General features: G+C 42.6%; 10 protein-coding genes across 12 annotated transcripts; 4 read left to right on the plus strand and 6 right to left on the minus strand.

The window, feature by feature from the left end:
• Positions 1 to 76: 76 nt before the first annotated feature.
• Positions 77 to 2,434, minus strand: LOC6578507 (alpha-N-acetylgalactosaminidase). Its single transcript, XM_002004381.3, has 10 exons — positions 2,327 to 2,434; positions 2,193 to 2,270; positions 1,954 to 2,131; positions 1,659 to 1,897; positions 1,127 to 1,450; positions 994 to 1,066; positions 818 to 931; positions 656 to 691; positions 520 to 595; positions 77 to 203 (listed from the first exon to the last, which is right to left on the minus strand). The coding sequence occupies exons 1-10, from the start codon at positions 2,416 to 2,418 to the stop codon at positions 172 to 174; spliced, it is 1,242 nt and encodes a 413-aa protein (XP_002004417.1). The 5' UTR covers positions 2,419 to 2,434; the 3' UTR covers positions 77 to 171.
• Positions 2,435 to 2,980: 546 nt separating this feature from the next.
• On the plus strand, positions 2,981 to 4,346 carry LOC6578508 (nuclear pore glycoprotein p62). The gene has a single exon (XM_002004382.4). The coding sequence runs from the start codon at positions 3,090 to 3,092 to the stop codon at positions 4,302 to 4,304; it is 1,215 nt and encodes a 404-aa protein (XP_002004418.1). The 5' UTR covers positions 2,981 to 3,089; the 3' UTR covers positions 4,305 to 4,346.
• On the minus strand, positions 4,331 to 6,228 carry LOC6578509 (U3 small nucleolar RNA-associated protein 18 homolog). Its single transcript, XM_002004383.4, has one exon. It carries the CDS (start codon positions 6,106 to 6,108, stop codon positions 4,588 to 4,590), a length of 1,521 nt encoding a protein of 506 aa, XP_002004419.1. The 5' UTR covers positions 6,109 to 6,228; the 3' UTR covers positions 4,331 to 4,587.
• A 182-nt stretch (positions 6,229 to 6,410) lies between these two features.
• On the minus strand, positions 6,411 to 8,447 carry LOC6578510 (sodium channel protein Nach). Its single transcript, XM_002004384.4, has 7 exons — positions 8,248 to 8,447; positions 7,695 to 8,183; positions 7,541 to 7,637; positions 7,380 to 7,483; positions 7,229 to 7,307; positions 6,817 to 7,171; positions 6,411 to 6,757 (listed from the first exon to the last, which is right to left on the minus strand). Exons 1-7 carry the CDS (start codon positions 8,445 to 8,447, stop codon positions 6,513 to 6,515), a joined length of 1,569 nt encoding a protein of 522 aa, XP_002004420.2. The 3' UTR covers positions 6,411 to 6,512.
• Positions 8,448 to 8,474: 27 nt separating this feature from the next.
• LOC6578511 (putative gustatory receptor 59e) lies at positions 8,475 to 9,919 on the minus strand. 2 transcript variants are annotated; one of them, XM_002004385.4, is made up of 4 exons: positions 9,837 to 9,919; positions 8,876 to 9,758; positions 8,663 to 8,812; positions 8,475 to 8,588 (listed from the first exon to the last, which is right to left on the minus strand). In XM_002004385.4, exons 2-4 carry the CDS (start codon positions 9,737 to 9,739, stop codon positions 8,508 to 8,510), a joined length of 1,095 nt encoding a protein of 364 aa, XP_002004421.1. In that variant the 5' UTR covers positions 9,740 to 9,758; positions 9,837 to 9,919; the 3' UTR covers positions 8,475 to 8,507. The 2 variants fall into 2 exon arrangements, with proteins under 2 accessions (XP_002004421.1, XP_032585727.1); XM_032729836.2 differs by lacking the exon at positions 9,837 to 9,919 and having other exon boundaries at positions 8,876 to 9,759.
• LOC116804078 (putative gustatory receptor 59f) lies at positions 9,900 to 11,432 on the plus strand. The gene is made up of 4 exons (XM_032729835.2): positions 9,900 to 9,984; positions 10,041 to 10,953; positions 11,023 to 11,175; positions 11,231 to 11,432. Exons 1-4 carry the CDS (start codon positions 9,905 to 9,907, stop codon positions 11,327 to 11,329), a joined length of 1,245 nt encoding a protein of 414 aa, XP_032585726.1. The 5' UTR covers positions 9,900 to 9,904; the 3' UTR covers positions 11,330 to 11,432.
• Positions 11,433 to 11,537: 105 nt separating this feature from the next.
• LOC6578513 (eukaryotic translation elongation factor 1 epsilon-1) lies at positions 11,538 to 12,534 on the plus strand. Its single transcript, XM_002004387.4, has 3 exons — positions 11,538 to 11,722; positions 11,813 to 12,118; positions 12,178 to 12,534. Exons 1-3 carry the CDS (start codon positions 11,642 to 11,644, stop codon positions 12,328 to 12,330), a joined length of 540 nt encoding a protein of 179 aa, XP_002004423.1. The 5' UTR covers positions 11,538 to 11,641; the 3' UTR covers positions 12,331 to 12,534.
• On the minus strand, positions 12,476 to 15,734 carry LOC6578514 (serine-threonine kinase receptor-associated protein). 2 transcript variants are annotated; one of them, XM_032729837.2, is made up of 4 exons: positions 15,717 to 15,734; positions 15,182 to 15,590; positions 12,908 to 13,573; positions 12,476 to 12,842 (listed from the first exon to the last, which is right to left on the minus strand). In XM_032729837.2, exons 2-4 carry the CDS (start codon positions 15,300 to 15,302, stop codon positions 12,643 to 12,645), a joined length of 987 nt encoding a protein of 328 aa, XP_032585728.1. In that variant the 5' UTR covers positions 15,303 to 15,590; positions 15,717 to 15,734; the 3' UTR covers positions 12,476 to 12,642. The 2 variants fall into 2 exon arrangements, with proteins under 2 accessions (XP_032585728.1, XP_002004424.1); XM_002004388.4 differs by having other exon boundaries at positions 15,182 to 15,733.
• A 743-nt stretch (positions 15,735 to 16,477) lies between these two features.
• On the plus strand, positions 16,478 to 18,443 carry LOC6578515 (membrane-bound alkaline phosphatase). The gene is made up of 3 exons (XM_002004389.4): positions 16,478 to 16,923; positions 17,016 to 17,706; positions 17,773 to 18,443. The coding sequence occupies exons 1-3, from the start codon at positions 16,519 to 16,521 to the stop codon at positions 18,276 to 18,278; spliced, it is 1,602 nt and encodes a 533-aa protein (XP_002004425.2). The 5' UTR covers positions 16,478 to 16,518; the 3' UTR covers positions 18,279 to 18,443.
• Positions 18,444 to 19,023: 580 nt separating this feature from the next.
• Positions 19,024 to 20,344, minus strand: LOC6578516. Its single transcript, XM_002004390.4, has 2 exons — positions 19,938 to 20,344; positions 19,024 to 19,683 (listed from the first exon to the last, which is right to left on the minus strand). The coding sequence occupies exons 1-2, from the start codon at positions 20,232 to 20,234 to the stop codon at positions 19,243 to 19,245; spliced, it is 738 nt and encodes a 245-aa protein (XP_002004426.2). The 5' UTR covers positions 20,235 to 20,344; the 3' UTR covers positions 19,024 to 19,242.
• Between the last annotated feature and the right edge of the window lie 83 nt (positions 20,345 to 20,427).

The raw sequence follows: 20,427 nt of genomic DNA on the forward strand, positions 1-20,427 counted from the left end.
TCCTGTTACATTAAAGATGTTTATGAGCGATTTGCAAAAAATTTCGAATGCAAATATAAAAGCAAATAAATGAAAATACATTTTAAACCGTTTTTTATTATTATACATATGTATATGTGGACATGTGGAAATAACTGCTCGTGATCTGGAGCTCAGCTGCTTCGTATCTCCTCACAGCGCTGTAAATTTATAGAAGCTGACGCCTAAAATTAATTCAAAAAATATAAAAAAAAAAAACAAACAAAACAAATTAGAATTCAATTCGATTGATAGGCAGATTTACATATATAAGTGGCAAAGATGACTTGTATAAGAAATGGAATGAGAGTAACAATAACGGAATTATATAAGCGATTTGTAAATGGTTTTACAAAAAGCTTTCAGAAGATTGTATAAGAGAATAATAAATTGGTTTCTTTTAAGCGATTAATATAACAGAAAACACATCCTTGCAAAACAGGATATACTTCAAGCTGTGCTCACTGTATATATAGAATAAATAAAGACTCATATAAATACCATTAGGTATAACGCGTGTTTTGAATTTAGTATCCTTACGAAAGACGCCCATTTTGTTGTTCCTTTCAAACAAATCCTGAAAGCAAGAAGAGCAAATGAATAAAACTTAAAGCATTTAATATACAGCAAGATTTACCTGAACGATGTAGCCATTATCATTGAATAGCGAAAGCTAGATCGGATTAAAATAAAATATATTATAACAAAATAATAATAATAATCATATATGTATAGTGTAGTATAATATGCAGTATATAAGCGTAGGCCATTTTCAAAATTTCAAATTTCAAATCTTTACCTCCTTAAGCGTAAATGTTATGGAAAAAGGAGATCCGTCCACGCGGCGACTAACAAATGCTATAGCATAAGAGTATTCTCCATTGATTTTAGGTTCGATTGGTCGACTCCAGACCTGCAGAAGAGAATGAGAGTACATAAATCACAAATACATAAATCAATAAATCATAGAGTTACCTCAATTTTTTTCTTTATAAGCAATCGTTTACCCTGTATGCCCAAAGGATCTTGATTAACAGCAATCACATCACTGTATTGGAATATATATGGCTAAACTATAGTGATTTATATGATATATAACTCTACCAACCGATTCTGTAATATCTCCTTAATTTCTGGTCGCACCTTGGCCAAGTCATTGGACATTATTAAAGGCGCCGCCAGCACAGCCCAAATGGCCATTTGCAGTTTGCTCTGATCATAGCTAAGGCCATAGTTGCCTAAAATCAACATATCTGGATCGTTCCAATGCCCTGGTCCGGCGTGTGGCTGCATGCTATCCTGATTTTTGGCAAAGTAATCCGTTATAGCCATAACAGACTGAAATGAATCCTGGACATCAGCCCAGTTTCGCCAGAGATTGCAATGGCGCTTCAATGACTCAAAGTGAGGCTGTTCCGATTGATAGGCAGGCCTGAACTTTAACTTGATTAATATCCGAAATGTCTATGGGTATTTCACCAGAAAAGTCTACTTTTTGTAGCTTGAAGACGCACCGATTAAGGTGCTAAATATAATTGGTTAATTTGCAAGATGATTACAAAAAGCCAAATAGTTTCCACGCTACAAAAAGGATACTTTTCTAGATAAATGCCCATATACCAACAAAATATAGTGTTTACCAGCTGCACGAATAGACCATCGGTCTGCCCGTTTCATTCAGCAGTCGTCCGAATTCTGGATAGCCCGTTTCCATGTCGCTAAGATTGGCATTGCAGCCATCCAGCTTCACATAGTCCACATCCCACTTAGCAAAGGTTTCGGCATCGAGTGCCATGTGGTCGATCACACCTGGGTAGCCAGCACAGGTCTTTGTGCCAAAGTCCTGATACAGCCCAAACTTGAGTCCTTTGTCGTGTATCTACAATTATAGTGAGACTAGTTAGACAAGGCTACAGTTGGGATGCTTTAGCATACATGATCAGCCAGAACGTTGAGGCCTCTGGGAAAACGTTTCCGATCTGGTACAAGCTTGTTTGTCATGTTATCTCGATTCCACTCCAGCCAACAATCGTCTATGATAACATATTCATAGCCCACATCAGCATAGCCTTCCGACACAAGTAGATCGGCACTGCGTCTGAATAATTGCTCGCTGTAAGGAAATGAGGAGAGCTTCTTATGAAAGTACTCAAATTCATTGATTGATAGTTTACCTTATGCACTCATCTGGATACGTATCACAATCGGTGATGCATCGAAAGCGCTGCCAAGACATCCAACCCATGGGTGGCCTGCAATAGATTAGACACTTAAATCTACGTCCAAATCCAAATCAAATGCGACTTACGTTAAAGCCAGTCCATTATCCAGTGCAGAGCAAGCGTGGAGCAACTGCATTAACACCAGCAGCAGCAATGGAACGTTCCTCATGCCAAACATTCTTAGATGTCATCGTTCCGAGCCCACAATAACGGTTTTATATAGGTATCCATCCTTAGATAACTGTCGTTGGCCAAACTACGTGAGCAAATAAATCAGCTTGGTTGACAAGAGATAATTGTTAACTATAATTGAAAAGCATTCCAATATACAATTTGCTATACCAATCAGTGTATTACCTAAAAACAGAATAAATTATACAAATATGCTACAGTGTAATACAAATTCAATTACCACAAATAAAACATTTTTGAAATCCAAGTAAATTACTCAATTTGTCGCGCAATGCTCTTTAGCATTCGCCACCTACAAATGCATAGACAAATAACTGTTTAAATCATCATGCCTGTTGACTTCCAATGGACTCTCAAGTGCATTTAATTAAAAAAAGAAGAAATAACTTTTTTAATATTTTCGACCGAACACATTGTTATACATATATTATCTTTTTAAATTCAGCTTAATGTAACGCGATTGGCGCGGGCATTTTAATTTACGCTTGCGATTCCAGCTGAGGTTGTTATTAAAAAATACCAAAACATTTGCTTTGTGCATTACAGCCACACCGTTATCGATAAGTTGTGAAATATCGCTGCGGTTTACGTATGCATCGTGTGTAAAATTAAATTAATTTTTATACTATTTTTTTTGTGTATTTGTCATAACGTATAATGGCATTCCAACTGCCTGCAACAACAACAACAGCCAGCGCTCCGAGCTTCTCGTTTGGGCTTAGCACTGCAACGCCAGCAACTGCCGGCGCCGCAGTTCCCGCCAAACCCACATTTGGCTTTGCTGCACCAGCAGCGGCTTCAAATGTTGGCGGTGGCGATGCTGATAGTGGCAAGACAGCGGCAGCGCCACTACAATTTGGCGGCTTTGGCTTGACGGGAACACAAGCTGCTCCAACTTTATCGAATCCACTGACGGGCTTGGGTGCCGGGCTGGGCGGTGCTGCTGCTGCTGCTCCCGCAGCTGGGGCGGCCACAACTGCACCCGCTACTACAGCGGCTCCAACTTTTGGATTCCTTGCCCAACCACCAGCTGCAGCAGCCACAGCAACCACAACAGCAGCTGCAGCAGCGACAACCACAGCAAATCCACTTGGTGGTGGTGGCCTAACCTTGGGTCTAGGAACTGCACCGAAAACTACATCGGCTGTAGCACCCACAGCGACTTCTGTTGCTCAACTAGGTAGTACAGCACCACTTGGAGCTGCGGCTACAACTGCTGCTTCTGCGCCAGCCGCAGCAACTGGCAGCACCTTTGCCAACCTCTCCACTGCAACAAAGACCACTGACTCAGCCACCGTTGCGAATGCTACGCAGTTGACGTACCATCAGCTGGAGGAGCACATTAACAAATGGACTTTGGAGTTCGAGGAGCAGGAGAAAGTCTTCACAGAGCAGGCGACGCAAATAAATGCCTGGGACAAACTGCTCATTGGCAACAACCAAAAGATCATTGAGCTCAACGATGCAGTGCAAAAGGTGAAGAACGACCAGCAGGTACTCGACCAGGAGCTGGAGTTCATAGCCACGCAGCACAAAGAGCTGGAGGAGAGTCTGGGTCCGTTAGAGAAAGAGTTCACCAGTTTGCCACGCGTCGATCAGGAGCGCAGTCAAACCTATCTGATGGTCGAGAATCTGGATACGCAGCTGAAGCAAATGTCCGAGGATCTGAAAGAGGTGATCGACAATCTCAACGAGGCGAACAAGGGACAGGATCACACAGATCCCATTATACAGATTGGCAAGATATTGAACGCACACATGAATTCACTCCAATGGATCGAGACACAGTCGTCGCACATATGCAAGAAACTGGATGATATCGGAAAAATCCATGAGACACAAAAGCGAGACATCTTCAGGGCTCCCTATTGAAAGATATATCATTTTTAAATAAATGTAAAAATTAATATTAAACTATGTTTGGTATGGAACAAGAGGGGTTGAAGAAACTGTTAATCTAAATGTTCAAAAGATTTATAATCATTCTTGAAAATTAAGAGCAGTTATCATTTGTTTAAATTAAAGAACAGATCATTATCAATTATCATAATTTTATTATACAAAAAAATTATATATATCCCGTGCATATATATTCATTCCATATATGTTCACTTCGTATATCATCATATATCCACTCCAGATATATCCCATCCACTCAATAGTTTTTGAAATGCTTAAGTCTAAACAAGGGCGCCCTTTTGCCCCTGCTGGCAAAAGCCAAGTAGCCGCTATTTGGCGAAAAGGCCATCTTTTTGATGTAACCGAAGGAGTCAGTTTGCTCAGGGAAGTTGGCATAGACCGTAGCGCTGGGGAAATGTGCTAGCTTCACGGCGTTCCGCACCTTTACTGAGCACATGGCCAGCAGCTCGGACGTGTGATTGAACTGAAGATCCGCAATGCCCGTGCGCAGATTCATGAAGCATTTCTCGGGCTTCGGCGTCGTCGTCTTATAGATGCTCTCGTAATCATAGATATTGACTACGCCCTCGTTGCTGCCCGTCGCCAAGAGACGTTGACTGGGGGACAGCTGTAACGAACTGCCATTAACGCAGCCATCATCAATGAAACTGTGCTCAATGCAATTCTGTCGCAGGGACAACACATTCACATTGCAGCCGGAGCTGCTACAGAGCAGTCGCTGTGAGTCCGCCGTGAAGCACATGCCACGCACAAGACCTTCCTGCTTGAAGCTGTGGATCAGCTCGTTTGTGTTACTGGTCAGCAAGTGGATGGCGCCGAATTTTCCACCTGTGGCAATGTATTTCCCACACGGCGACACCTCGAAGTGAGTTAAGTAACTCAACACGGAAGGCAGCCTTAACTTAGATTCCTTAGCCTCCAGCAGATCGTAGGCATAGTAGAAGGGCCTCAGCGAGCCAAAGAACGCCTTTGTGCCGCACGGAGCCATGCGGGCACAGGTGAGTGGAAATTTTTTGAAGCGTATGCTGTGCAGCTTCTCGTTCTTCTGGCCATCCACGCAATACAGATTCGCCACACAGCTCTCTCCAGAGACCAAGGCAACAGTGCTGGTCGGATGGAATTGGATGCTCGTGATAACGCCTTCGCTGTAGGTGGCACGATTCAAATCTCGCGTCCGTTTGAATGGCAACGTTTTTACCGGCAGCTCATTTGACCTGACTCTGCGATTGATGAAGCCCACGGTTTTAAGCAGCGGCTCCTCCTCTGAGTCGGAATCATCGCTATTCTTCTGCCTCCGCTCAAGAGATGCCCATTTTGGTTGACGGATGACTCGTTGAAAGCGCGCTGTTAGATATTCTTTGTATGATTTGTCCTTGCGCAAGTGCGTCAGTGGACCGGTGTGTCGAGTGGGTCGCTTCACCTCGCCCACTTCAATATCCTCGTCATCAGAGTCTATCCATGCTGGCTTCGGTTTCTTTGCAGCCTCTGCTGCTTCCTCCTTATCATCATCATCAGCTGCTGATTTGCTCACACTATCAAGTTTTATGCGTTTCTTGCCCACTGATTTGGCCAAGTTTGTTAGAAACGCTTGTCTATCACCGAATATCAATTTTTCAGAGGGCACCTCCACATAGGTCGCTTCCTCTCTCTTTGTTTTGGACGAACGACTGTTCTGCGCTTTTTCTTCGTGCTTGGCATATATGGCCATCAGATCTTTCAAGTCCTCCAATCCATCACTAGACTCATCGTCACTCATTTTGTCTAGATATATATGTTACTTTACTATTGCGATTCGCGTTTAATGCAAATTGTGCCACACAGAAATATTTTTAGCCGCACGTGTGTTTTTAACCAGGGCTGGCTTAATTGAATAAATAAATATCGATCGCGTGTGAATTATGATGGCACACAGTGCAATTATATTAATCGCTGTGCAAAGAAATTATCGACACACTTGACGAAATTATCGAAATTAAAGAGTATATTTAAAAAGTATAACCACTAACCACAGAACCCATAGACCGTGTTCTGTGGTTAGTGGTATAACTTTAGTTTCAATTTAAATAACTGCAGGTATTTTTTTTTTATTTGTAACACACAATGCAATTGCTTTTATCGACATTCAAAAGTACGTTATCGTTAATTGCTGATAAACATCTATTAGTTAACATATTCAAACAAAGGTATCTCTGCTGTTTCAGCTCTAGAAATATTGTTCTTGCTGTGAACGGGACTTGCGGGCTTAGTAGCACGACGTTGGTAGCGTGCTCGTAAATATAATGTGTGAATAAAGCGGAGAAGCTTAATTATGTCCAGCAAAATATTGAAGATTATGACGTAGCCCATTTGCACCAGACCCATGACACTAATGCCCACAAACAAGGCCAAAGCACCGCCAAAGGACACTGCAGGAATACATACATATTTAGATATATAAGCTTAGCTAGTAAATTATTTAGCTTACCTATAAGATCCTCAAAGCTAAAGACGACATCGCGTCGAAAGCGTACTTTGGGTGGTATAAGATCCCAGCGAAAGCTAGATGTTGCCATGTCGATGCCCGTCGTGTCCTCATTGCCCTTCATGCCCCACGAGCTTTTCTTGACCGTCTGCATGGTATATTCAATTTCAGTGCAAGTCGAGGGACATTTGCAAATGTGCAACGCCCAAATGGGCCACTTAAAGTCCAAAAGACATTCAAATCCAGCTGGATTACAAGTTGGTCCCTCGACAAAGGGATAGAAGAAGGGCACACAATTGCACATTTCCAATGCCATGATGGCACGACAGCGCGCCAGGCATAAGGATTTGCTGTAAACCTAAAGGGAACACAGAATTGGCGAAGGCATAAAAACCAGATTGATGTTTTGACATGCCTTAAGATTGGAGGTTTCCTCATCATTGAAGACGCATTTACGCTGTTCGACGCTTAGTTCACGGAGATTATTCGAAGCGCTGGTTGGGATTAAGGTATAATATATACTGTAAAATATATGCTGTTTATATTATAAAATGGGTATCTCTTACACTGTCTCCAACACCTTAAACGAAGCTGTTATTTCATCGGATTTCTGTAGTGTAATAATGTTGGCCTCCGAGGCGGATATTTCATAGGGTGAATGAACATCCAGCTGCAGGAGAAGTTCAAGTTAATTAGTCACATCTACTATATATGGATTTTGACTAACCACTCCCGTGCTTTCGTACAGATCCATGCGTATAAAGCATTGCTGTTTGCCAAATTGGCAGGTCAGAGGCTGCGGTATTTGGTCATAATCCACTTCTCTGTAAGGATCGTAGAAGAGATTACAGTTTGAATATAGATACCGCTATTCCACTCACTTCTTGCCCAACATTCTTGACATTGGTGAATTGATGGCATAGCAGCAGCCACGCTCTGTCATTACCATCTCCACATTCACTTCAAAGTCCGCATCAAAGCTGCTGATGACCTGTTCAAAGGGACGATTTATGGTCTGTATAATCTCATAGAGATCAATTTGCTCGAAGCGCTCATCACTGGCGAATTTCGCGAGCTCAGCATAGTTGCTGGCCGTGGCGTTAACAACGGCATACAAGAAGTCCATGATATAAAAGTAATCCTCATCAATGATGGACACATTCCACACGTCCTGTATCAGCTCATTGGCCTTAAAGGAATCAATGTGATCGTAGTAGCATAAGGTGACAGCAGGCAGCGAGCCATTCCAGCCACGATAATCACGATCCACCGAGATGACAGTGGGAGAATTGACGTATCTAGCAATCTGCAGTTCGCTGAGCATGTAGACGGCAAAGACGCTGCCCACCAGGACAAAAAGCCAGAGCAGCCTGGCAAGAATGTCAGATATGATTTGTGAATAGACACATATATCAAGATAACAGGATAACGAACCGTTCAGCTATATGCAGTCGACGATTCACAGTCAATCGTATGGCCAACAAATTGGTCTCGGCGCCCGCCTGTGCGGCCACATCGCGTAGGCGAGAGCTCACAGCACGAATTAGCCAAAGCAGAAGCCAGCCAAAGGCCAACAGCCAGTTCCTGGTGAAGGCGCCGCAGCGATTCAGCTGCAGGTGCAAACGGGAACGCATTTCGACAAGAAATGAAACAGCAAAGGCCAAGCGCTCTATACTTTATTGAGTAACCATCATTTAGACAAAACCCTTTAGCGATTTATTGCCCAAATCGATTTGAACCAGGAATATAACAATAGCCAGCAAAGCGTTGATAAACTGCCAGCGGGAACAAAAGTAAAACAAATTGATTTTTATGATGTTTTTGATTGACAATGGCAGCCAGCACTTACCCCGCCCAGTGCCAGGGTGTCCAGCTCGATGCAGAGCGCCAGGGGTTGATTGTGATTGGACTGGAGCTGCAACAGAAAGCTGTTAATCGAACGCTCCAAGCGCGCGTCGCTCGCGTCTAGCTGGTTGAGGAGCAGACGTAGCTGGCATTTCTGAAAAAGTATAAATCATATCAGTTAATGGGTTAATTGCCAACAGGAACAGCGCCCTCTCACCTGCTCTATAATACGCTCATTAGCGCGCAGCACGAGCCAAATGCGAGAGCCGTGCTGCAGCAGCCACAGCGAGCGATAGCAATAGAGCACCCAGTCGCTCAGCTGGGCCAGCTCCAGCAGGCGAAAAGTATTGAAGGTCTCGTAGGAGAAGCTCAGCAACGAATTGGTAAAATTCACGATCAAGGCAAACTCAAATCTATCCAATAGCTTGGCTTGAATGCCATCCAGTTCGACGCTAATGAGACGCAGCTCCTCCAACTTCAGTTCAATGGCATCTGGACGCTGCTGCAGCTCCGCCAGGCGGCGGTTGAGCTCCGCATAGAACAGGCAAAGCAAACGATGTATCAGTATATATTGCAGCAGACCGAAGTTGATCATGGCGCAGGGCAGCTGATGGGCACAGTTGCTGGCGAAGCTGAGCTTTGGATCGAAATTCAGCCAGGCGCTGTCCACCAGCGCGCAGATCGAATGAAAGACAAGCATAAGGCAGAACAGTATCATGATCTGTTTTCGTAGTCCCCTATAGAGCTGAGGAATTGCATCTGCGTTCACAAAGATCTGCGCCTTGAGGCGCTCCAGTTGCAGCGAGAGACGCTTGTAGAAATTTTCGCTGCGATAAATACGCAACGAGAAGAGCGCCGTGAGCAACATATTCGCTGGATACTCGGCAAAATAGAAGAGCTTCTGTATGGTCAAAACTTGCTTGTAGAACCTCATGGTGATAAGACGATGCAGCGTGAAGAACCAGACACAGATGAGGAGCAGCAAGGACCAAACTAGATGCGGATACTTGACCTGCTTGTTGGGTGGCGAGACGCCCAGGCAGCGGGCACAAAGGAACAGCAAATAGAGCCAAGTGCTCATGCTTGAGTCAAGAGAAGAACTAAATGATACATTGATATAATGAATTCAATTAAAATCGGAAAATCATTAAGTGAGCTTTGATTAATGTGTTCCTTACAGCCCGCCAGGATGTGCCTAATGAAAGCTAATTGAAAAGCCCGTAGAGCCTTCAAACTGTCAAACGAAATGCTGAAGCTCAAGCGTAAGGAACGTCGCATAGCTGCCTGGACGCAGCTCCAGTTGGGATTAGCCGGAAAGCACCCAAGGTATGCTTATCCAGAATACATCAGTCTATAATTTATTACCAGTTCCTTCTGCTCAGCAACTGGAATCTCACACAGCAGCTGCACAAATCGAATGCAGAGCAACTGCATCAGGAGCTGCGATTCCTTTTGATCATCTGCGTGATATTCGGAAGTGCACCAATTTCCGTCTTTCCCCGCTGTTCGAGTCGCTTTCACGAGGTCATGCAGTATTGCTGGTTATTCCTGCTCTATATTTGGCTCTGCTTCCTCGCCTACTTGGAACTGAATGATTCAAGTGGTGACCTGAATAATTTGGAGAGAAACTTTTATATATTTGAGTCAATTACCTACCTCATGCATATACCCTGCGTTGTGATTGTTAGCCTGAGCTGGAAGCGACGCATTGGCCAGGTGTTCGACACGATTGGCAAATTTGACTTGGCTAGTGGATACATTGTGAAGCGCAAGAAGATCCGTCGCTTCGTGCACTTTCAACTCTTCCTGTTGTTCATCTTCGTTAGCTGCGCCATACCCATTGTGTTTTTTAATAGTGCTGAAACCATTTGGAAATCGACCTGCAGTTGGCACACCTACGTCGTACCCAACACCATGACTGGCTTCTCTTTTGTACTCTACTACACCTTGATGGAGGGCATCTGCTGTCGCATGAAGCGCTTGGTAAAAGCTTTGCATGCGGAGCTTCAGCGTGGGATTTCCATGCGACGAGGTGCACTCCAGGAATTGCGCTGGCAACACCGAAACCTTCTTCACTTTTACAAAGTTCTCAATCAAACCTATGGCCTCTCAATTTTGCTGCTCTACTCGAGCTCTTTGATTAATTTCAATACGAATTTGTTCCTCTTCTATAAAGCTATTGAGAATTCTAGTAATGCACGCTGGAACTGGTGGTGCTATAATAATTTATTTCTTATTATGCATACGTCCAAAATGTTTTATATTCTCTATTTTAATAACAACGTCCAGCGAGAGGTAAGGTGTTGTAAAATTAAACCATATAAATGTTTGGTCAGTGTAAATGCTTAACTGTTCATTTCCCAGCAAACCAACTGCCTAACGTTGTTGAGCACTGTTCATGGCATTAACGGAGATTTGATGGAAACCATAGATCACTTTGTATTGCAGTTGCAGGACAATGTAAGAGCGCATGTGGCCTGCGATCTTTTCGAATTGGACTACAAACTTATACCAGCGGTAATTGTACACACATTTCAGTCATTGTTGCTTTCTATCATTTTATATATTCCAGCTGCTGATGATCACCACCAGTTTATTTATATTTCTACTCCAATACGATGTGACGTTTCAGGCACTAGCTCATGCTAATGAAGAAAGCCTAAAAATATAGAGCATCGCGCGCCAAACTTATCGAAATTCTGTTGATTGTTTGGCTAGTGTAGCCCTGGTTAATAAACTTAATTTTTATAAATAAAAATGAAATGTTTATTAAATATTAAACAATTTATTCATATTTCTGTGTCATCGCTCCAATAACATAATTTTAGCATAAAATCGCGCTTATCGATAAGCTTTATTTTTTTAATATCGTTTTTGATCCATCCCTGGCAGACACCTGCGCTGCGCATCTCAACATTTTTGCACATTCGCATTTTTCTTGAGCCACTTTGTATTGTATACAATACTATTTTCAATAATAAATATGTGTGACGTTGCAACGGTGCAGAAAATTGCTAACTGTTTGGGCGTTGCACCTGGAGAAATACAGCTAAATGACGAACAGGTAATGGATCTGAAAGCACAACGTGTCTGGTACAGTGGGCTTCCTATACATACAAATGTGGGCGACACTAATCTAATTCTTATTGTGAAGGTCGTAACGCGCATTGGCGCCCAAAACAATAGGGTGACAGGCTTTGCCACCATACTAGAAAGCTTGGCGGTTGAATCCAAATCAGAGATAGCACAAAATAGTATTGCATCCCCGGAAGTGCAGGCACAGGTCTATCAATGGATTGAATTTGCAGTTCTTTATGTTGGACCCGGCTCAAAGGATAAGCATGTATCCAAGCAATTACTAGCGGACTTGAACAATCTGTTTAGCAGCAAATCCTATTTGGTGGGACACTTCTTAACACTCGCCGATCTCGCAGTGTTTTATGCTATCGGTGATCTTATTGTGAGTGCTTAAAAAACATTACAAACGACACATTCTATAAGTTTTTATGTTGCTTACAGAAATCCCTGTCGCCTGTGGATAAGGAAAACTATTTAAATCTGTCTAGATGGTATGATCACTTGCAACAACGACCCGACATACATCAAGGCGAGACTCTGCTCAATTTTACAACCATTTACCTGCACAACTGGGCGACAGGCACACACCTTTGAATTACCAAAATGTAACCGATTCAATATTTATTTCTATTAAGTACCACACACACACCAATTCATGCATATATATAGATCCATGCATATGAGTGAGTGTGACTGTGTATGTGTGTGATTGAATGTCAATGAGTGAAGAGCACTGGAATCTTGTTTATCGTTATCGATAACATTTCATTTGAAAAAGAAATATATAATTACAAATTATTTGTGATTCGAAATGTTTGTTATATGCAAAATTGATGCTCATTTTAATTATTTTCTATGCGCTGGCTGTATTTGCACTGTATAGCAGCGACTTGTGCTTCTCCAACATCAGTTTGCTGGCACCTCGCGTGGTGAGCTGAGCGAGTTGTTCAGCTCACTCGGCTCGGTGCACTTCCATAGGCCATACGTCTTGCCCACTGTGGTCTGCCATAGACGCAGCGTGCCATCCTCGGAGCCACTTGCATAGAGTTCACCATCTGGGCTGAATTTCACTGAATGCACTGGTCCGAAGTGACCCTTGAAGGATTCTGTTATGATGGAAAAACGACAGAGATTTTAGCTATGCCTATACGATTATTTTCAAAGTGCTTACCAATTTCATTGCCTGTTATATAATCGAATTTATACATTTTAAAGTCCTCGCCGCCGCAGACAAAGACATGCTTATCCGGATGTAAACTGGCCGACGCGACATTCGTCGGCACTTTCACCTCCTTTAGCTTCTTTAGCGTATCGATTTCCCAGAAACTGATCGTCGAGCCGTGAGTTATGGTCAGCACATGATTGTCATGCGAGATCTCCAGGCTATTGGGATTGTTTGGGAATTGTAGGCGCTGCACCTCAATGCCGGTCATGCGATCCCAGAGCCGCACGGTCTTATCATCGGCCGCTGAGATGATGCACTTGTCGTCACGGCAGAAGAGCGCCCGCTTTATCGCACCTGTATGGCCCATATAAAGCTCGGGCTCCGCCTCCGGTTGCTCCAGATTGAAGACACGCACCAGCTTTTCGTTGCTGCCGGTGACAATGTTCTCGGAGCTGTTGTCGAACGCGACGCTCTTCACGATATGCTTGTGCTGGAAACTATGTATTTCGGCACCGCTGACTGCATTCCAAACCTTGCCGGTAAAATCGGCGGCGCCGGATGCGGCCAGCGTTGCATTGCGATTGAGTGCCACGCCCCAGACGGCACCTTTGTGTCCCTCGAAGGTGCCCACCCAGTCGCCGGTGTCGCCGTGACGCAGCATTGGGCTGCCATCTGCAACAACAAATCGAAATTAAAATCTAGTTTTAATTATAATCATTAAGCTCATACATGTGCACATGTATGTACATACATACATATGTGTGTGTCGGTGAGTGAGGCATCTGCGAAAATGGCAAATGTGAGAAATCGAAATCGATTCTTAATTGCGATCTCTAAATGCAATGCCTATACATGTGAGTTGTGTGTGTGTGTGTGTGTTTGCGTGAGCGGCGGAAGCTACCTTGATTCAACGGCGGCGCTCAATGCCAACGACCTGACGCAGCGGCTGCGACGCCGACAGCCGACAGCCGTGCACCAAGTTCACGTCACTTCCATTGCAACGTGATCGACAGACAGACACAGAATCGGAGAGGAAGAGAGAAAAAGAGAGCTTGAGGCAGGCCGTGAATATTTGCAGGGACGTAAATCTAAGCGCTTAATCAATTTTATTTTAGTTGTCGCATTACAAGTTCAGTTGTTATCGCCGTGTTTACACGCCCTGTCTGCAAATTAAAGCAGGGTATGCAAGCTTTTAATTTTCAAAGGGAACAAAATATTCAAAGCCTCTAAATCTGTTCTCATTCATTCCAATTGGACGAAGTTCATATCAAGAGAACCTATTTGAAACTGTTCCCATTATACATTATCATTAGGCAGGACTCTGATCCTAGTGTATGGCACTTGGGTAGGAAGCACTCGGTGGAATAATTTCATGAATAAATAGTGTGCCAATAGTTTAACAATACTGGGTACAGAGTATCGCTCAGTTGGCAACATTCGATTGCAATTCTGACTTGTTTTTGTTTGGAACGTATTGCAGCTGCACTGAATATATATGCATGTGCTTATGTATATATATAGAAGTTTCAAGGTGCTTCCTGCGAATGACAACAAATAAAGTTTTTTGAAAAGTTGCTAAACAAGGGGGAAACATTGCATTAAATGGCGATAAAAATTAACTTGAACTTGCAATGGGAAATTTGCTTTCCGCAACAATATTTTTGAAAGCACAAATACAAACAAACACACATACATGCCTATATCATATATTGTAAATAAGTGTGTGCTTGTAGACATTGTCAAGGTAAAGAACGTACATATGTTAAATATATTCAGACATAAATATGTATGTATTTGCAACAGGCGAACGTTTGGCAAAGGGTTTTGCTAAACTGGTTTCGTGATCATTTTTTTTCCATTTGGGTCAAGGTTACGGTTAGGCTAGACATAGCTTGAGCTAGCACGATGCGTTGTCTATGTTATATATATGTGACACATACAATTGCACACAGATAAACTAATATATAATATATATAATATAATATATATTCAAAGATTATAGGGTATTATTAGGCAGTATTTAGCAAAGGCAACAAGCGGAAGCAGGCAACAAGTTCTTAACTAAAATCTCTTCCAAGCTAGAGAATACAATTGTAACTGGAATAGAGCACGATTAAGATCATCATTAGGATCATCGATTAGTCTTCTACTATTAACGTCTAAGCATGTAATGGGGGTTGATACTTAATATATTTCTAGTATATGCAAAATATTACTCTGAGTTGTTTACAGGGTATAGTCAAGTCGATGCTTATGATTCACTTTTCATTGTTTACGTACCTTTGCAAGCCGATATGAGAAAATAGCCACTATCGCAGATATCACTGAAATCCAAATGCACCACGGGCCTGGTGTGTCCACTGCAGGTCAATGGAATCTGTCGCAAGTTATTGGCCGCCATTCTTGATAGCTAAAATCAGCTGCGATGCTTCTTTCTGCCTCCTTCGCTTAAAAATTACTTTCTCGCTATTTTGCTGTTGTATACTCAGTTGTATACCACTCCTAATTCAATCCGTTTATAATAGTTGAGTTTAGCGTTAGTTTAGAAACTTTGTACTTTTCCTTGCTTATTAAATACTTTTTATATATATTTTAATGCCGTTGCATGCTCCTAGCTGCACTACTTTCATATAATTCGTGTCCTTGGCAGCTGCACTGTGTGTGTTGTTGTCTATGTTGTTTATCGGCACTTTGTTGTTTAAAAACAAATGGAAACAAATTATTTACAAATATTTATATATATTTAAATATATAAGTGCTGTTTTAAATTTTGTATATTTTTTTTATAAGCAAGAGGTGGAATAAAAATAATTACGCGACACGCTGTTGTTGTTGGACGATTTGGCTGCCGAATGATTGTTGCGAGAAGAATCGACGGCATAGCCAAAATATCGATAAGTGCGCACTGCGCAAACGGCAAAAATCGATAGTTATGCAGCTGAAGAATCGCTGAAAATAACGACGATAACGCGCTGAGTGCGCGAAAAAACAATCAATTATCAAATATTCAAATTTATCTCTTTTGTGTCTATAAAATTATATCAAAAAATTTCCTTCTGTATGTAATCTACAAGCATTTCCTACTAAGGTAGTTTTCCAGTGATTTTATTACATTGAACTCGAGTTTTGGATTTTGTTTGTCTTATGAGGAGGCAGAATAATTTCACAGATAAATTTACACACGTTCCAAAATCATGACCGAAACAATTATCTTTTCTGATATAACACGTGTTATGGCTAAGTCAACGTTTATTTCGTATTTACTCAAATGAGCTCAGCAATTTCTTTAAGATTACAGTAAAGCGATGAACTTGATTTCGCAATTACATACATATTAAATTTCTCCCAGTCAAGCACCTTCACCAGCTATATCTCAACTTCTACTAAAAATCATAATGATTGATCGTAATAAAAAAAGAGAAAATAGTGTGACACCGATTTGCCTTGAGTTGCAGATAAGTGAAATGCTAAATCCCTTTTGAGAATAACAAGAAAAAAGGCCTTGCTATCACTAAGCCATAAAAATCTATATTCGTAGAGTTCTAAATTCATGTATATAAACCTTGGCAGAGTGCCGAAAATGGTATCAGTTGGTAAGAGCTGAGTCCGTCTGGTAGATGCTTAAGATGCTTTGCCTAAAGCAACAGCTTATATTTGTGCTGCTCGTTCTGGTGGGCGTTGCCCTCGGTTCAAACGATGGAGTTCATTATGTGGAGGAGCTGACTGGCAGGGGTTTCGTGCAAACACGCTTTGACACTAGCATAGCCACTGAGAAGTATACGCCGCCAGAGGAAAAGAATCCACAGTTCTGGTATGATTTGGCCTATGAGGAGCTGGAGAAGAGATTGAAGTTGCCGCAGCCGGATGGCAAGAGGGCCAAAAACTTGATATTGTTCTTGGGCGATGGCATGTCGCTGTCCACGGTGACAGCGGCACGCATACTCAAGGGACAGAGAGCGGGCGGGACCGGTGAAGAGGCGTCGCTGAGCTTCGAACGGTTCCCACACACCGGTCTAAGTCGGGTGAGTTAAAGAAGAGAAAATAATATAATAAATATTCTATTTTCTCTTTTTTTTTTCTCTCTCTCTCTCTCGCTCTTTCTCTTCTTATGCAGACCTACTGCTCCAATGCCCAAGTGCCGGACTCTGCCTGCACAGCTACGGCGTATTTGTGCGGCGTGAAGACAAACATCATTGAGATCGGCGTCAGCGCAGCGGTGAACTTTAACAACTGCACGGAAAGCCAAGATCCAGCTAATCGACTCACCTCCATTGCCGAATGGGCCCAGAATGCTGGCAAATCCACGGGCATTGTAACGACCACAACGCTCACCCATGCCAGTCCCTCGGGTGCCTATGCCAAGACAGCGAATCGCAATTGGGAATGCGATACGGATGTGGAAAGCTATGGCGTGGACTCCAAAGAATGCGTCGATATGGCCACCCAACTCGTGACCCAAGTGCCTGGACGGAATTTCGAAGTCATGTTTGGCGGTGGCATGGGCAAGTTTTTGCCAAAGACCATTAAGGATTTGCACGGCAAGCCAGGTGAGCGTTCGGATGGCGTCAATCTACTCTCACGCTGGCAGGCGAGTCACGAGGGCGGCGTCCTCGTCAGCAATCGCAAGCAGCTGCTGAGCTTGAACGTCTCGGCCGTCTCCAGTGTCATTGGACTCTTCGAGTCCTACCTAATGAAGTTCCACTTGGAAGCCGATCCCAGCTATCAGCCCACGCTCTCCGAGCTCACGGAGGTGGCCATCAAGAAGTTGAGCCAAAATGAAAACGGGTTTTTCGTCTTTATTGAAGGTGAGACTAGCTCTTATGGCTTTGCTGGTCCCTTCCAGTTCACTTGATAGCATCTCCTCTAATCAGGTGGATTGATTGACTACGGCAATCACTACACAAAGGCAGGCTATGCCCTGGACGAGGCACTGGAGTTCGAGAAGGCCATTCAGCTGGCCCGCGATATGACGAGCATTGAGGATACCCTGATCGTCGTCACATCGGATCACGGACATGCCCTGAGCATAGCTGGCTATCCTGGCCGAGGCACACCCATTCTCGGACTGAACCAACACGACTCAGATGTCAATGGCATTAGGTACAGCACACTCAACTATGCTGTCGGCCCCAAGAACTACATTGATGCGAATGGCAAGCGCATGGATATGACGTCGGAAATCGGGGCCGATGATTTTGTCTTCCCTGGCTATATAACCAAGGATCAGGGCGTGCATTCCGGCGACGATGTAGCCATATTCGCTTCCGGACCGCAGAGTCATCTCTTTACGGGAGTCATGCAGCAGCACACGATTCCACATCTGATGGCTTATGCTGCCTGCATTGGCAACGGTCCCAAACTATGTGATGCCAAGTAGAGCCGAAGAGGAGAGAGAGAGGCAGTAGAAAGAGAGAGAGAGAGCGTTATTTGAGACTCTATTCCTATGATTCTATATTCCAATACATATACTCACTTACTGCCAAATAAAGAAGGAACTGCAAAAGAAATCTTTTCCTTCATGGCTAACGGTGCTCTATCTATACTTAGTCTTAAAATAACTTAGAATTTATATCTCAGTCTAATAAAACCCTTAAGTGCTTGCCAGACAGCAGCACATGATAATTATATCATAAAAACGATGATCTTAACTTTTTGTACACGTTTTGTCTGTGTAACTTGATGATATAATTCTTTGATAAGACAAGCGAATTCTTCATTTACATTGCGAATTCGGAGCTAAGAACGCAAATAAATTTTTACTGATCCGATTGCAATCCATTCTGTGGATTAATCTTTCGAATTTTTCTAATTTTATATATTCTGAATCATTAAAAATAATGAATGAGGCAGTAGAAAGCGTTGTAGACCTTATAAAGTATATATATAATATATATATTATAGATAAAGACGACGAACTGATCTGTCCGCCTGAGTACCCATTCGTACGCAGAGACAGTAATCCGGGTATCTTAGATGATAGACTAGAGATTAGAGTCTAGATAGACCTGATTAGCGAAGGATGACATTTTTCTCTTATGTAAATTCATATCATATTCCAGATCAATCAATTGTAAAACAATTTTTTTTTTTTAATTTTATTTGAAATTTACACTTTATACTTTCATAATTTTGTTTAGTAAAAAAAAAAAAAAAATACTTTGCCTTCGCATTGAAGCTACTTTAGAAACATTTCGAAATAGAATTTTTTAGTTAAAACATATAAATGAAAAGCAATTCAAAATTGTGCAATTTCAATAATCGGCGTTCATCTATAGGCCTTAACTGAGAACTCTATTCAAAATTGCATTGCAATCTGTTTTTAAAGCCGTTTCAATTTGAATTCAAATTTTTGACTTTTTCGATTGTGGTCCGGATTTGTCGCTCTTCACAAATTTTGTTGCTCTTCTTTTCTTCGATTTCCTCACAGGATCTTTGGTAGGTAGACGTGGCAATGTCACAGATCTTTTATCTTCCTTACAGCTTTCTGTCAGAGTCTTTTTGGAAATTTTCTGCTGTCCCGTTATAATACCGACAGCAACGCGATTCCAATTCTCGATCTGTTTGTGTGACTCTATTTTGACGGTGCAGCAATCGGACAACAATAGCATATCCTCATTGCCAGTTACTGTTTCGTGTAGCGCCAGTTCCCGATTACAGTTGAGACACTTGCATGCCGCTCGACGTAGTCGAAACCTCATGGGAAACACACGACCCACATAGGTCTGAGAGTCCAAGCGAACGGCCTGCTTATGCGAGGGCTTGTCTCTTCTTAGCGAAGTTAGCTGCAAATTGGGAGTTAAATCAAACATCAACGGAACAAAATATCGATAGGTATATATATGCAATCGATAGTGAGCTTACAAACAGGAGTCCCTTTGGGACAACCTGAAGCGAAACGATGTGTGATCTCAACAAGAAAAAGCTCGCTAAGAGAGCTTTCACTGTATGACTTACTGAGCGTATACATAAGAGAAAAGTTTGTTCGACTAATTGCCATGATCGTTTCGTGGGGTTTCACTCTATATTAAATGCCTACCTGCTTTGCCTGCACTGCTGCGCCGCGTGGCCCGCATTCCATGCAGCAGGGGCCTGTAATCCTTGTACTTGAAATCTGAAAGGCTTCCCCTCCATGGTTGATGAATGAATCGGTTAGATCGGCTCGCCGTTTCACCGGCTCATCTGGGTCTACATATTTCTTAACCACATTCCCACATTCCATCAGTTGCACAAATTCGCGCCGGTCGTCATTTAAGGACTCTGGACATCGCGCTGTTTCTGCATGTTGGCCAACGCCTTTTGCGTCGGTCCACACTCGACAACTGCTGCCAGCCATGTGGCGTGTGCCATGGATGGGAAAACTTCAGATTTTACAAATTGATTACTAGGTGTTCAGATTATCAAAGCGCAGCTAACTGTGTATACTAAGGTCAGGATTCAATATAAACTCGATTCCAAAAATATATCAAGCAATAATGATTATCTTTGTTCTACGGCAGATACTGCTCACATCTCCTTTAATAATCTAC

This window comes from Drosophila mojavensis, unplaced genomic scaffold (assembly GCF_018153725.1).
Source record: "Drosophila mojavensis isolate 15081-1352.22 unplaced genomic scaffold, ASM1815372v1 contig_80, whole genome shotgun sequence".
Lineage (NCBI taxonomy): Eukaryota > Metazoa > Arthropoda > Insecta > Diptera > Drosophilidae > Drosophila > Drosophila mojavensis.